General features: G+C 40.1%; 2 protein-coding genes across 4 annotated transcripts in view; one reads left to right on the top strand and one right to left on the bottom strand.

Annotated features, from left to right (window-relative positions):
- Positions 1-9,964, bottom strand: part of ANKRD27 (ankyrin repeat domain 27) — a 73,790-nt gene extending 63,826 nt beyond the window's left edge. Inside the window, exon 1 of one of the 3 annotated variants that reach the window (XM_054048553.1) lies at positions 9,852-9,964. The gene's annotated coding sequence lies outside the window, so the exon portion shown is untranslated. The remainder of the gene's footprint in view (positions 1-9,851) is intronic. The other 2 variants (XM_054048551.1, XM_054048552.1) reach the window with 2 other exon arrangements.
- Positions 9,965-10,052: 88 nt separating this feature from the next.
- On the top strand, positions 10,053-12,605 carry RGS9BP (regulator of G protein signaling 9 binding protein). The gene has a single exon (XM_054048554.1). It carries the CDS (start codon positions 10,742-10,744, stop codon positions 11,453-11,455), a length of 714 nt encoding a protein of 237 aa, XP_053904529.1. The 5' UTR covers positions 10,053-10,741; the 3' UTR covers positions 11,456-12,605.
- The last annotated feature ends 4,550 nt before the right edge of the window (positions 12,606-17,155 follow it).

The raw sequence follows: 17,155 nt of genomic DNA, 5'->3' as shown, positions 1-17,155 counted from the left end.
GAGAAGTATAAACTACTCTCCTTGTCTCACATCAAGATACAGAATGTGGAGCTAACTCCAATATAAAGTGACTGATACAGAACCATGGAACTTCATGCAAAATTAGTCTTCATAACCAAACATTTCCTATTACTATTATCCCTCCCCAGTTCTTCCAGCTGTTACACCTACTTGTGTAGTAAGTTAGACTTTATGCTACTGGGGCAGAGACCATCTCTTCTAATAAAATCTGCACACCACCTGTTTGGGGCCTGAGTGTTGCTATAACTGTAAATAGATGATTTCAGACAACCCAATCTACTCATTTTCAAGCAGTATTATAAATAATTACTGCAGTATGCTGGCCAGAAAAACAAAACCACACACATGAACCTTTAAAACCTTCATTACTGCAGTAACAACTGGTGTATGAAAAACAAACCCTGCGAAGATAACACAACCACTTCTACCATTATTCTTTGTGTAAATTGCACAACAGTCATGCACAGGTATTTTCATGACACTATCCTCAGCTATCAAGGGAAAAAAGTTACTTAAGGAAAAAAATTTCCATTATATGAAATAGTACATCTATTATGAACCAATTAATCAAAAGTTCAAAGGAGACACACAACCAAGAAGTTCTGACTATAGCTGTCTAGGTCAGTGTTTCTCAAGCTTTTTGATACCAAGGACCAGCTTGCTGCCTTTCCTAAACTCTGTCAGGGAAATCCCAGGAACCCTCACTGGCCCATGAACTGGCTGTTGAGAAACACTGGTCTAGGTCATCTCTTTCAGAAATTAGCCAAAAACTAATCCCTACTTTCAAGCCTGCCCTTCTCCCCATGAATATGGACTAATGGTGCTCTGAGACAGACACCACTGACAATAATTACAACTAATTAAGTGTCCCATTCTACCACACTCACTCACTGTAAGGAATACCTTCCCTCCAGAAGTAATCCCATTGATTCAAGGTGAAAGAATTAGGCTCAGAGTCTAAAAACATATTTTACCTGATCTGTCATTAATACATTTGTGAACCAATCCTAATGAATTCAGGTCTTAACATTCAGTTTGTCTATGAGCTCATGTCTAATGGAAGAAGTCCAGAAATACAGTACGCTTTGGTAAAAATAAAAAGGTCTTTCTTATTATAACTAAACTAATGAATGGAATAAAATTCTTTGTTTCTAAAGACGCTAAAACCCCATGTGAGTTATGGCTTCCTAGGTTCTAATTCTCAACAGAAGTTCTACAGTACACGTTTCACAAACGTGAGGTTCAGTGACTCATAATGGGATGCCTCTGGAATGACTTCAGAATTTTTATTTTACTTATAGGATGGAAAGGAGGTCAGTCAAGGTTACAAATGTCTGGGATGTAAATTCCTAATGTATTAGATTGGAAAATCTGTTTCCCCCACCTTTATCCCTTAAACAGAACAACTACTGTAGCAGAGGAAACTACACTACAAGTTACCCTTTTATCAATGCTCTCAACCCAAACTTGAAGACTTTACAAGTTATTCTATGGTACGATGTCTTGGCAAGTCTACGCAATCCCCTTTGCAGAAGGTAACATGTTTGTAATGGGATCCCCAAGTTCAAAAGAGACTAGACTTAAGACCAACATTTCACTCAAAAGAGGAACTCAGCATGGAATCTGGGCACTATCCACAACATTTAAAGGATATTTTTGTTTTAGATGAGCTTTCCTAACTTTAGCACATATTTTTAGGGAAATAAAAGTGCAATTCACTCAGTTTTCAACTTGACAGAGGTCATCTGGGGAAATGCATTTACATGCACCAGACAAACATCAGAACAGTTTGAAGAGCTGTGCCCATCTACAATAAATCTATATCAGATATCTTTAGAAGCTGTTCCAGCTCACTTTCTATCACTGTTCACAAGGCCACAGAGAAAAATAGCAACATGCTCAGTATTAAAATATAAGTTATTATGGCCAGAGCTTTTGAGTTGTGCAAACTGTCAGAGCATATAATGTGACAGTTACCTTAGTCCTGTCACCACATTCCTTCATATTGTTCATTACACACTTGTTTCTTCCTGTCTCAAGTTAGAATGCAAGCTCTTTAGTACAGAGACAATGTCTTAAGCGTTTGTACAGTCTGATTGGCGCCTATAAGCACTACTGGTTATAAACACAGTAGGTCAGAGGCACTCTATAAAAAGTAAGTCTATTTTACCAAGTATCTGAGGGGTAACCATGTTAGTCTGAATCTGTAAAAAGCAACAGAGGGTCCTGTGGCACCTTTTAAGACTAACAGAAGTATTGGGAGCATAAGCTTTTGTGGGTAAGAACCTCACTTCTTCAGATGCATCTGAAGAAGTGAGGTTCTTACCCACAAAAGCTTATGCTCCCAATACTTCTGTTAGTCTTAAAAGGTGCCACAGGACCCTCTGTTGTCTATTTTACCACTTATTTTGGAATCAGTTTTTCCTAATTCCAATAAAAAAAACATAGTACATACTCATGAAAAAAATAATTTTCTAGTACAGTACTGAATAAACCATGAAGAAAAAACAAAATGGCACTATTCACTTAGTGTATGAGGATAAAGGATGAGATATTTATTCTAATTATTATTTTAAGTTTTTCTATATGTACAGCATACAACAGGTCACTTATTGCTCTAGGTCAGGGGTCGGCAACGTTTGGCACGCGGCTCGCCAGGGTAAGCACCCTAGCGGGCCGGGCCAGTTAATTTACCTGCTGATGCGGCAGGTTCGGCCGATTGCAGCCCCCACTGGCCGCAGTTCGCCATCCCGGGCCAGCACATCCTTCGCCCGCGCCACTTCTCACCGCCCCCATTGGCCCGGGACGGCAAACCGCGGCGAGTGGGGGCTGCGATCGGCCAAACCTGCCGCGTCAGCACATAAATAAACTGGCCCGGCCCACTAGGGTGCTTACCCTGGCGAGCCGCGTGCCAAACGTTGCCAACCCCTGCTCTAGGTACTCTTTCAAGAGCCTTTAGAGTTGAATTAATTATGCTATCCCAATGTATCTACCCTCTTTCTCCCCCATTAAACATTTTCTTCATTATATGCAGTTGCAGTCTTAACATATTGTTAATTAGTAAAATGCTAGATGTTCTCTTATTTCTCTCATACTTTCACACTGTTCATATTAGTGAGCTGTGAAATATTCCCCCACTTCGTTTCTTGGTTGTATACCATGCTGGCAGAAGGACAAAGCCTCTTTCCTTTGAGGCTCCCTAGGGTCCAGGAAGTGCATGTGACAGCAAGATGTGAGTTTCCAAAACAGATAGTGTAACCAGAGGCGAAGAGGCAGCTACACTATGTATCAGATGTAGCCTTATGATCCTATACCAGACTGAGAGCTCCCCCTATTCTAGGCAGAGTTAGTACAGGATCTATCGCATCTTACGCATATTTAACATGCACGATTTCAGCTTTACACGGTTGGCAAAAACAAAAAACAAAACAAAGAAAAATAACAATTTTAATACTGTACCTGTAGTGCAGGCAATTCCGCCCGCCATTGAACTCAATGTAATTTTGACTATACGTGGTTTTCGCTTTATTCGCTAACCGCAGAATGGAACCCCCGCGTAAGATGAGACCGACCTGTAATGCAGCCTATAGCTCAGGTTGCCTGATACTTGGCATTGCAAGACCCTGTTTTCAGTTGCTTATAACTCTGTCAAAGGATAACCATTCAGGCTGAATTTTTCCATGCTGGGTATCTGCCTGGGGCTGAACTTCTTCAAAAAGCTTCAGCTAAGATAGTTCAGCTGTTCCCGAAAGTTAGATTAGGGAAAAGTTTTTTTTTTTTTTTTTTTTGGTAAATGTCCTATAGCTGTTTCACGGAAAAGCTCTAGAAGCTCCATGGTTCAGACCACAGACTTAAAAACTGGCTGGAGCTGACCGAACTCCCATTCTACGCATCAGGGATGTGCCTTTTGCTGATCCCACAAAAAAATTGCCCAAAGGCTGATAGCATGGTCAGTTCACACATACTCAGCAGAGAATTATTAGAGTTAGGCAGCTAAACTCTCTGAAGACTTTGCCTGCACTGAGCATGCTTCAACAGCTCACCAGGATTTTCCCCTGCAATTGCTTCTCCCATTACTACAGGCCAGGGCCCTGGAACAGAGCAGACACACATTCTCTCCTATACTCTCAAGGCTCCCCCTGCTGGCACCCAGGAGACAAAGAAAAAGGCAGACACCTGACTCAGGCCTTGGCTACACTGGCGGCGTACAGCGCTGCAACTTGCTGCACTCAGGGGTGTGCAAAAACACCTCCCTGAACACAGCGAGTACAGTGCTGTAACGCGCCAGTGTAATCAGAGCCTGCAGCTCTGCACACTCGCTCGCAGTGCTGCAAACTATTCCCCTCAGAGAGGTAGAGTACATACACCACTGCGAGAGCTCTCTCGCAGCGCTGGCGGCGCGACTACACTCGTGCTTCACAGCGCTGCCGCGACAGCACTGGGAAGTCCCGAGTGTAGCCAAGGCCTCAAATGCCACCTGGTGCATTCCCAGAGCACTATCCATCCTGTACACTGAATGAGGCAGGGGTCTGGGGGGGGGGGGGACGGGAAGAAAGCATGAGATCATGTAATTAGAAATTATAACATAATGCATATACAGGAGGGGGATGAATTAAGGTTACATATGCAATCTTAATTCAGGTATTTCCTAAATTTGTAGTGCTTGACTTTGCATCCTTAACATTCATTTAATGTAGTTTTTGGTGTGTTATTTATAATTAAGATAAACTGTAATGATCCTACCTGGGCTAGAACCTTCTTCTCTGATCCTGAGAAGTCTTACTCGTGTAAATAATTGATATGTCTGATCCTCTTTAAAGCTGGAGTTACTCATGGGAGTAACGTTTGCCAAGACTGATCATGTGGGGTTTTTCATGGACAGGATTAAAGGAGAAGAGATTCACATATATGGCTCAATCCAGAGTGTCAGATTTAAATTTATCCCAGCAGCAGCAACATTAAGATGCATGCAAAACTAAAAAAGTTATCCTGATTTTAGTTCTCATATAAAAACAGTTTCTTGTCTAAACAGTCAAACTAAAAAAGTTACACGGATCTCAGCAGGAAACTAATTTGTGTCTATGTTCTGAGATCATGTATTTCCCAACGTACTCTATTTTAACATTTGGCTTGCCAGGAACTATTCTTATTCATAAATAGTTGAACTGTTTAGTCATAAGCTATTGCTAAATGATATTTCACAAGCTACCGAAAAGCTCCAAGAACATTAATATGTTAAGTCAAGAAGCTAGAATGCAGGGTTTAAGTTTCCTATACCACAAAGACTGGGAAAGAGAAAATAATGACTGGGGACACAAAGTGTCCTTAAGCCGGTCACAGTTTTTACTTAGTTATTTTTTCAGAAAGATGACCAAAAAAAGTTCACCTTTCTTTCTGCTATATATCCATGGAACATAATTCCAAGATTTCTTTCCATCTGGAAGGGAAGACTGAAAAAAGCTTTAGCTGTCCCTTTAACCGTGTGATAAAGCTGATCAGAAACACAAGAGAGGTGCGCATGAGAAACCACGCCATCTGTAACCATCATATCCCAACTCATGGGCAAAATACTGAATTTAATTTATGAATATAGATAGCTTAGCTAACTGTGCTGTTTGTAATCCACTGCCTGGACCTAAAAAGAACATAATACAAATCCAAGACAGACTAGAGTGATTTAAAATAATTTTGATTTGACAGATGGTCACAGGAAGAGAGTTTAGTGTAGTGATCTTACTTCAGTTCCCAACACATGAGATTACACATCACAAATAACTAGCTCTAAACCGCTTAGTGGCAGCAGCCATAGGACAAGCAGACTACTGAGCACGGTTCAGTGTGATCTAGAGCGCCAACAAAATGAAATGATACAGAAGAACAAATCCACATTCAAAAATAAAAACTGATTAAAACACTTCTGTAATTAAGATAAATATATACCATGCCTTAACAAAGGAGTACAAAGCCCACAACATACCTTGGACTTCAGAATAGAATTTATCCTCTCTGCATGACACCGCCAAACAACAACATCATGGTTGAGAATTTAAACTTTGACTATCTTAGCGCATTAACAGTTTCCTCAATTGTAACTCAGTCCCCTTGGGCTTGAATAGTATTATATAGCTGCACACGGGGTTAAATACTTGCAATATGGCCAAGTGACAGTTGCTCTGGGAGCCACAATTCTGAATTTCCTTCCCCTCATTACCTCCTTCCTCCCTTTAGCCCAGTTTTTGTGGGTTGGAGTCCTCAGCTATTAGGTGATGTTTTAGTATTTGATTTTAAAGAAAAGAAAATAGTAAAGGAAAAGGGTGAGTTAGTACATTGAAATATTTATTACACCATGTGGAGATCAAGAGATTTGAATGCGTCTGTCTGGAATTCAGTACATAAAATGTAGCATGGAAGAAATGGGTGGAATGGACTGACTGCCTGTGCAGTTTTTTTAAACCAGGAACTGGGAAAGGTATTTTCTCTCATTATAGGCAAAGTTTTTAAAAGTTTTCATTTGAGTTCACTAAGACATGGTAATCATGGAGTCCTATGACAACTTTTTAAGAGTCGCTTATCAGAGCAGTACTGCACTTCAATACCAGTGTTTCTACCATCTTTTGTACTAAGACAAACAGTTTCACCATAGTTAATTTTTACTTACTAAAACATTTAGTGACATTTCAGCCAACACTGGCGTTTTAAAGCTACGTAATACCGTGCACCAGAATCACCAACCTGTACCCTTGTCACTGCAGTAGCTACAGACACACCAGCACCAGACTTGGCTGCTACTTTGCTTTGTGATAAACAAAATCCAAGAACATTTTCAAGCCACTCTTCAAAACACTTGCACAGTAGGTACAGCTGAGACAGGTGAAGAACTAATCAAAGTATGTTCTTGCTTGTTATTTGAAGGAAACTAGTCTAACATTAGCACAGGCCTGAATAATGGCTGAGGCTTTTTGATTTTCAAAGTTTTCAAGCTCTCTTGGTTGAGATATCTAGATGAAAAACAAACACACAATCCCTCCTTTGGGGGGCGGGGGGGAAGGGGAGGGGAAGGCGGGGGAAAAAAAACGTATATTGACCCAAACTACAGGCAGAACTTTCTTAGATGATGGTACTTAACTTTGAGTTTACTCCAAATGTTAGTACATCTGAGCCAAGGTTTGTTAATCTACAGCACATGAAACAGAATCATAGGACAGGGGAGCCCATTGGCAAATTAAAAGGGTATGGGATTTAGCAAGTAATTCTCTATAATGTCTTTCAAGAGCTACATTTTCCAAACACATTTGCAAGACTACTCTACCCTAAAAAAAAGTATCAATCTTTGTCTTTGGATTTTAAGCATTTTCTACCTGTCATTTGACAATTCCTATAACAAAGCTATGGCTGAATCTGCAGTAGAGGTACCGTCTGGGATTTGGTATTGGAAAACACAGTCATCAACTAGAGAAGAACACCGTTTTTATTCTTCCATGTAATAATAAATGTAAAGATCTGTTGTCAAGAAGTATCTGACTACAGGTATTATCTATTGCTGCCTCCAGGTGTAAATAATTAGTCAGAAGCTGAAACATTATGTTTCCTTCTGACAAAGGTATTCCTTCAACCAGTTAGTCTCCCATCTAGTTTCAGGCAAGTTTTCTAATGTAAAGGTCCGATGCACTGAAATAAGTAGTAACATATTACTGAAATGCATCAGTCTTTTACATGTAAACCCTTTCAAAGTATGAACAGATGCATAATTTGGATAGTCATAAGCTTATCATCATCATCAAGTCACATAAGACTTTATATCCAGAGCTAGGGCTTATCCTTTTTCCACCTGACTAGGCCCATTATGCAATTACAAATCTTTGCTTACATGTAGTTCAAGTTCACCTAGTGTCATTGCATTCCCATGCAAGATCCCACATTCTTTGGCTCAATCTTCCTAGATTAATATCGCCTTCAAACTGATAGAGCTACTTAATTGATCTTGGGGCTTCCATAACAAATTTCAAGAAAGTTTCTCAAGCTAGATACCACTTATAACATATGGTATTTGTTTGTTCCACTATGATGGCATATGTTACATTTGCTCTTTTTTCATTCTTTATGGGAATATGAGAATGTATCTATTTCAAGTCACTTAATTCAGCAAGCCATCTGGCTGTTCCTTGAGCCAGGGGTGAATGAGGTGTGGAGACTGTGGCAATTAAGTTTTCTGGCATTCCTCTTTGATAAATATGTACTGTATGTTGCATAATAGCATAAATTACTGTGCAGTGTAGTGGTCAGTACTCACTATTACCATTTAAGTGAGTCTGGAGCACCCATTACCAAAGTATATAGCTACCAAAAAATGTTTTAAATTATAATATAGTCAGCACAGTATGAAATATTCACTACTCACAACTAACAACTGTTACATTAGCATTTCTACAATATATCTGCAAAGCATTCAATTCACAATATTATTTTACTAATTTATAACAAGTGTTCAAGTTTGTCACATTAACTTCCTCTTAATTTGCATGTACAATTATAAAAAGGCCAGGTGCAAGTAAATCTTCTTGGCTCAAAAGCTACACTTGCTACAAAGCTTCCTAAACAGTTCATACTCACTTAAGTGATCTCAAAGAGAGAAACACAACCTTTTAGTTTATGTACTGTATTAGAAGCTTTGGAAGGAAGCAAAATGTGTTGATACTACTAACCAACAAGTCTGATTCAGCTTCTGTACATATGCTAGCATGCTAAATTCAATTTTGCATTAACAGAAATAGTCTAAGATAGTATTATGATTAAAGATGCAGAAAAGTATCAGTTCTCCTAGCCTGACAGGAACAGTGTTTACTCATGAAAGAAAGAAAAAGAAGTTTGTACTGTCTGAAAAATAATCAGTAACAGCTCTATTAACTTCAGCATCTAACACAAGTGGGACCTCAAAAAAAGAAAAAACAATAATCCTGTGTTTAACTCAAAGACCCTTAACCCCATGTTTATACTGCATGCAGTTTAATCCCAACATAATGTAATTTCCCATCTCCCAATTCATTCAAAAATATCTTTGGAGCTTTTTCCCCACCCCAAGGGACAATCAGGATGGAGACTTCCTGAGGGCTAACAAGTCACATGTTTGGACAGAAACCTATAGTTTGGATCGGATATCGACAACAGAGTTGCTGTGTCAACACTTCAGAAGGTGAACAATCCCATCCAGAGTCCTGCACGGTGTTGAGAGTGGAAAAAGCATTTGCATACTTCCCTTCTAAAACACGTTCACTCTCTGAAAACACACACACTCTTTAAATTGCAACGGTGTCTCCCTTGAAGCGTATAAAAAGGAAGCCATCCGAAGCTCTGTGTACAAGCCCCACACGCCTGCATTACGCTGTAACTTAACTCCCACGAAGCAACAGCACTGCCAGGACACAGATCTGGAACAAAATATGCTTCCAAAACCCCCTCCATCCCATCTCTTACGCTGGAGTAGAAGAGGAGGATGGAAGGTGGTTTTCGAAGCTTGAGTTCACAGGCCTTGGTAGGAAGACAATTTAAAATGAAAACCATGTGACAGCGGTAAACCCTGTTTTCAGTCACCCTTCCCCCACTATTAATGAGGAGCTGGGGGCACCGCAAGGACAACTACAGCCCCCGAAAGGGCTACTCTCTGCCACAGGAAACGTCTCGGTCAGTGCTGACAAGGCCAGGAGAAGGGGCCCCACTTGCCCAGCAGTCCCCAAAGTCATTCTTTTCCCCCCTGGAGGGAGTGTAAGTCCCCACAGCCCCTGCAGCCTCATTTAGAGAATCGGGAGTCAACAGATACCAGAAAATTTACTTACTTACAAAGGTAACATTGTCTCACTTCCTCCCCAGACACAAGAGAACCACTAGCCGTCCAGTTCCCCCCCTAACTGCTGTGTATTTCAACCAAGCCCTACCAGGATCCAAGGCGGGCGGTGCAGCCCAGCTACGCCAAGCCAATGAGCCCCGGCTTCTCCCGCGACTGAGGCAGCGTCCACTCAATCAGCAGCCTGCGAAGGTGGAGCCTAGGCACGCCGAGCAGCACGGCGGCTGTACTTCGCTGGAAAGAGAAACCGCGGAGCTACTTCCTGCTCGGAACCACGTGACTCCTCCAGGTGCTCCAGCTGTGCAGTATTTAATGTCAATAGCCGAGGCGCCGGGTTGGTATTGGGCAGGCGAGTTCCCTGGCGCTGCAGACCGGCCTCTGGTCACATGGAGGCAGCACTCCGGCTTTAATTAAAGGCTGCCTTGTTTTTAGCTCTGGTATTCATTTCTTCCTGGCCATTCGGATTGGTGCATTTAAAAACAACGGGTATCTGATTTTCTTGTACTGGAGCCTCCTGCAGGAAACAGCAGCTGTTCTCCATCTCGGTGTGTCTGGAGTAGGGACTGGGGCAACCCTCCCTCGGATGCTGAATACTATGCGCAAAGCGATGCCACTCGCTCCCCAAACTCCTCTCCCGCTCGCATGGACCGTCGGAGGATTTGGAGCCGTGTGAGCGGTCGGAAGGGACTCGATCTAGGTATTTGCATGCAGGATCCCAGCTCCGCTATTACCATGCGTGTTGGTGACATCTGGCGCTGGCAGCTCCCTGGGTCCGACAGAGGGTAATCTGAACTGAGCCGGCGGGAGGTAGACCAGCAGGGACACAAGTTCACTCAGTTAGCAGCCCAGCCCGCCTGTTGGAGTCTGCAGCCTGCCTGAGCCATGGTGAAGGAGGAATGCAAAGCGCTGCTCGATGCGCTCAGCAAGGTGACTGCCTGCTATCGGCACATGGTGCTGACCATCGGGGGCACCTCGGACTCGCAGAACCTGCGGGAGGAACTGAAGAAAACTCGGCAGAAAGCCCAGGAGCTGGCGGTGGCTAACAGGAACAAGCTCACCGCGGTCCTGAAGGACAAGACGGTGAGTAAGGAGGACAAGGCTGAATTCGAGAGGCTCTGGGTGATCTTCTCCACTTGCATGGAGATCCTGGAGATTGACATGAGGAGAGCCCTGGAGCTGGGCCAGGAGTTCCCCCTTAACGTGCCCAAAAAGCACCTGATTCAGACGGGCATGAGCGGGGGAACCTCTGGGGTGGCCGCCAGGGCTATGAGCGTCCAGAACATGAAATACGAGGCTGAACACAACATAGATGTAGTGGATTTGAAAGACCTGGAGAACGAGATCAACCAAGTAGGAGAGATGATGTACGAGATGGAGATGAAAGTGAATGTCCCCCAGTGGACAGTAGAGGCTAAACAGGACCCTGGGGCTGAACTCAAATCCACCATTAGCGTGGGCGCCTCCTCCATTGGCATGATCTCCGTGGAGGAAAACAAATCCTTTTGCGATATCAGCAAAGTTCTAGCTGGGATCATTTTCTCCGCGGTTCTCATTATCGCTATTGTCTTGGCGGTGTGTGTGGTAAAACTCTCATAGGCTGGCTGAGTGTTCCTGCAAGACTTCCTCTCTCAATCTCTCTCACAAGTATTTCATGCAGTATGGTTTCTTTCAAGATGGGTCACTTGGAAGAGCTGACAATTAACATCTTGCATATAAAAACAAATCGTTGGATAGCATACAATCTGATCATGCCTCGAGCATCTGGATGTATGTGGTTTTGGTTGGTTTGTTTGAAAGCTCTAAAAGGGGGGGAAAGGTACAGATCAGTATAGGATGACTTTTGGCTGGTTTTGTAATGGTTAACTGTGTGCTAAGTATCAGGGTATTATCACTACAGGCTCTAGCAGGGATTTGTCTGCTATTAATAGATGACTATTCTCAGTAGACTGAAATTATTGTTCTTTAGTAGGCTCTGATGTTCATTGCTGGTCCATGTTTACAAAGTAGTTGAGAATTGCACAGGATTTGGGGGTGGATAAGGTGGATGGCTGTGGCAAAACTAATGGACATGTATGAGAGTTTTCCTCTCAAAATCTGGACATTCTGCCCAGAAGAAAAAACAGAAAATCCCAGCAAGAAGATGTAAACAATGTCTATTTTATCTTAATCCTTGGAGTCTAAACCTAGGAGGGTGTGCAATCAATGTTTGATACCAAATGCACTGTTTGTACAGATCCTAATTGCACTTTTTGGCAGAGCAAACATTAATAATCACTAAAGGAAATCCAAATCTTCAAGAAAGATGGAGAATATCTTCTGCAGAACAGCTTTCACAGAGAGGTATTAAGTCTCCATCCCTCCCTTTTATATATCTCCTTTTATTTTCCCCAGCAGAAAAGCTAATTCTTGCTACGTGTCCAAATTCTTCTTTCCATGAAAGTGGTTGAACTTTACATCAGCTGCAAAATTAAATATTCTACATTTATCCAAAATTAGAAGTAGCAATTTTTAAAACAGGTTATGTCAAACTAACAAAATCATGTAAAGTGAAAACCAATGCTCTAGCTTGTCTGCCTCTATTTCTGCAGCACAAATCGAGGTCTAATCTCATGTTGACCTGTTACTGTTAATAAGATCTATATAGCTATCTGCAGGAATCCAGAGGAAACCAAAACTGCAGGATTCAATCTTGTCATTTTTATTTGCCTGATTAGTCCAATTGAAATGACTGGAAATGTAGAATTGGGCCTATCTTTGATCGGATGTCTGTGCAGTTTTGTAAGAACAGAGCATAAAGCCTAACTGACATTTTTTTCTTTTTGTTTGATTGTTTACATGCAGACAGTTTAAACTTTTTTCCCTCCCCCAATAAAACTCTGAGCACTGACACAACTCTGACTTTAAAGAGAATTTCTGTGATCTCTCGCATAAAAATGCATGTATCCATTTTTTAAATATACAAATTATGTACATCTGTTCTGTTTAAAGTAGACTTGCTCCTGTGCACACAGATTCTTGAGTAACTATACAGTGCCACAGGCATAGATTGTACTGTTCAGGCAAATATAAAGACAAGCCACTGCGATATAAGGTTTAAAATGTAAAGTGATAAATTAGAGACGCCTCTGAATTGAGCATAAAGGACACATTACTAAAATTCACCATGAAATTTGTTGACAAGAAGTTACTGTGCATATGCAGTAGTGTGTATGTGTGTTTAAACAAAATCATGTCAGCTTTCTTAATAAAACAATTTTGTAATTCAAAAAAGGCAAACATTTTACAATATTTATTATTAATCATGTTTATTATGGTCGTGCATAAAGGCCAACCAAGAGTGAGCCCCCATTATATGTGGTACCATACAAACACAGAGCAGTAGACAGTTCCTGCCCTGAAGAGCTTACAGTCTAATCAAACAAGACTGGAGGAAGATGCTCTGACATACAAGCAGAATGAACTATGTGATGGAGGCAAAAATCATGGTTTTTTTTTTGGGGGGGGGTACATAGAGGGGATAAGCTAAATAGGAACAGAGTGAGGGGACAGGGCAGGGAAGAAGAAGGTAATGGGACAGGTGTGGAGTGAAGCTGAGGTGAAGAGACTGAGGAAGGAGGGGGAGCAGGAAGGTTGGAGCAAACAGCCAATCAACACAGGAGAGAGAAAGCAGTCAAAACTCTATAAAGTTCTCCAAAGGACCAAAAATCCCTGCTTTGATTGCTTCTGCCCTTACTGACTGGAGTTTCTGGCTGGCTCCTCCACAGTTTTCTCCTAGTGCCCCCAGAGTTTACCCTTTAAAACTAAAGACTAGTAAAGTTAGATTTTTGGAGAGCAAATAAAAGCTCTTGTATGTCACATTTGAACCTATACAGTGTTGTAGCCATGTTGGTCCCAGGATATTAGAGAGACAAGGTGGGTGAGTTAATATCTTTTATTGGACCAACTTCTGTTGGTGAGAGAAAGAGAGGCTGACACAGAGCTCTTCAGGTCTGGGAAATATCCTCAGAGTGTCACAGCTAAATATAAGGTGGAACAGAATGTTTAACACATATTTCAAGGGACCATTCATGTTGAAGTGGTCAGTTAACACTAATCCATGCTACTAGTCTGAATTTAAGGCCATATATTGCCCTTGCTCAGCATGTGGAATTCTCATAGATGCTAATGTGAATTCTCCATATGGGTCCAGCCCAGGCTAAGTTTTTGTGTGTTGTGGGGATTCAGAGCAAGGCTGTACATTTTTAACCAATACACTTCACTCATTTTACTGGGGTAATTTTGTATGTGGTTATTAATCTGATTGATTGCTTAATGGTCACAAACAGATTATTTTGAGAAGAGAGAGAAAGTTTGAATTTTTGGTGCTATTGTTCCAGTCTGTCTAGATGGAGACTCGCTGAAACTGCTGTGCGTTGACTTACAAGTGAAGGTCTCCTTCATAACCATAAGGGCTAGACACCTTTCTAAAAATAAAAAAAAATAAAAAAAAGTTTGATGGAAAACCTTAATACTATAGATTTGGATTGCTACCACCAATCACTAGATATTCATGTTCACTGTTTGCACTCTTCCAACATTCAGTTTACAAGGAACTGAATAAGAACTAGGACCTTATCCTGTTTTCCTTGCTTTCCTTTCCTTTCCTTTTACTCCTATTGCGCTCAGTTAACTTTGGTAAGAGTTTTGGGTGCCCAAGTAATGCAGTTTTGGTATCTGATGGATAATAAATGATAATATCCACAACATTAATGGTCTTAAAGTCCTGAATTGCGTATACTGTCTGTCTTCAGTTAGTTGTATAAGTGTTTTAACAGTAAACAATTTGACATTTTAAAAAATGAGCCTCAGGTTAATAAGTTGTAAATCTGTAGTGTATACAAGACATACAGACTCAGCTACTCAAATCTTTATTTATGTGAGTAGCCCTTATTCATGTAAGTAGCTCCTCTTACTTCAGCGTGATTACTCCCACAAATAAGCCTTTGAAGGACTGGACCCTGTATCATTCCAAAAAATTAAACTTTTCTATCTCAGCACAAACTGCAGATTTACACATCATTAACTTGTCCATGTCTCAACAACATGAGTATTATCAACTGAGCTTACATTAAGGTATGTGATATTAAAAGATAAATAGAAGTCTGACAGCAGGATTGACACCACCTAATTGGCTAATACCCTACCATTAATCTCCTAAAAATACCCTGTACCACTGTATGTACAATGTGACATAGTTCAGGGAAACTTACATGCATAAAATCCAAATGGTAATAAACAAAAACCCTTTGTGCAAGTCTGCATCAAGGAGCAGATCCTAGTTTCATCAAATAATCTGAAATTTTGCATTAGACTTAAATGGGAGCAAGAGCAATTCCCCACCCAAGTAAATGTTTGGTTCTTACTGCTATTAGAAAGCTTTTTATATCATGTTAGAATATCTTATTATAAATAGAAACTTTACAAATAAGAATATGGGGAGAATGTTAAAACATCCCAATGAGCAACCTGAAAGACATTAACTAGCAATTACAATTTATTTATCCATCTAATACTTTAAAAAAAAAAAAAAAGCTGAATTAAACAATGAAATTTGGTTTCTTGTGAAACAAATCAATCCTTTTTTGCTGAAAATTCTGTTCAGTTTACAAATTTTCAATCTAAGAATGAACTTTATAATTGCAGTTTGAAGGGATTGGGAAGAATATTTTTGTAAATAAAGATTATTAAAATCAAGCTTTATAATATTGTACATGTTCAGTGTGTGACAAAAATAAAAATATTTTGACTATGTTGCTAACCAGGCACCACAAATGTTACTCTGTGTATTCAGAAAGAAATTAAGCAATGTGCATTTTTTTCAAACTATCAGGTTTTATTTCAAAATACTTGTCTTAATCGATATTGCATATCCATTTTAGTATGAGTCTGTGAAATATTAAAATCTTATAGTTGAATTAACTTGCATCATTCCATCCTGTGCATGGTGGAATTACATTTTCTATACTTGCAGTAAAACTTGTTACTGTCACTATTATTTCTTCCATTTAAAATAAAGTATGTTCTGTTAACTATCTGGTTCACTTGCATCAGTAATTAAATTTAAAAAACACTTTAAAATATGTCTATTGACAATTAGCTCAATAAACCAGATGATTCTATTTCATTCTAAATCATCTGACTGATATACCAAACTCTCAGATACAAACACCATAATTCTACGTTCCTATTAAAGAAAAAAAAGTACCTTCTGACTACAGATATGAATCTTAAATTCTAATTTTAATGTACCATCTTTGACAGAAATCCCATTGTTTAGGACATATAAAACTAGAGTGGACAAAGTACTAGCATATAATGTACTGCAGAAGACAATGCTGTACTGATGGGGTTAAGGACTAGGGCTCAGATCCACAAAGGTATTTAACCTCCAAAATTAGGAGCCTAAATACCTTTGTGGATCTGGGCCCTAGTCCCTAACCCCATCACTACAGCATTGTCTCCTGCAGTACATTATATATGAATACTTTGTCCACTCTAGTTTAATTGATTTCAATGGAAATAAGGAGCCTAAATACCATTAGAGTCTGCGCCTAGATGATATAATAAATCTTTTCCATCTCTAATGTCTGGGACCCAAATTCTGTGGTCTTGAGTCAAGCAAAGGTCCTATTGACTGTAGTAGAAGTTTTGCTCGACTGAAGGACCACAAAATGTGGACCTGTGGCTCTCATAACAACAGTGGCAGATAACCTGTTTCTGTGAAATGTTGCAATTGTTAAACTTTACAAGATTAATTCTGGGATCGTTTCCCCATGCATAAAGTTAAGCGTATGTGTAAGTCTGCAGGATCTGGGCCTTCATTCATAAACTACCTGAACTTCGGACTGTAATTAAATTGGTAGTACTCATGTTCTAAACTGATAGCACAATGCGAACCTCATGGCATCATGAATATGAGGTAGAATTAAAGTCTCAGCATTCAATATACAGAACTATGTAAAATATTTTCTAATATGAATGAAATTATTCAAAGTAACAATACTGAACAAATTGCATGATATCAAAGGAGCTTTTGGATTTAAAAATAAAACACATATTTGTAACCTGAAAGATTGATTATAGCCTTTTAAAAAAAATTATACTGAGGAATGATCATATATACAGAAATGTTTAAATGTTTTCGATGCTTCTGATCAACATATTCACTCTTCACAGATTTTCATTATATAAAAAGTCTTTCAGGAAGACCATTGGATTATAGTTCTCTAAATGCTTTCTCGCAATACGATTATGTTA

This window comes from Malaclemys terrapin, chromosome 14 (genome assembly GCF_027887155.1).
Source record: "Malaclemys terrapin pileata isolate rMalTer1 chromosome 14, rMalTer1.hap1, whole genome shotgun sequence".
In the NCBI taxonomy this organism is placed as follows: Eukaryota; Metazoa; Chordata; order Testudines; family Emydidae; genus Malaclemys; species Malaclemys terrapin.
This window is presented reverse-complemented; position numbering and strand designations above follow the sequence as displayed.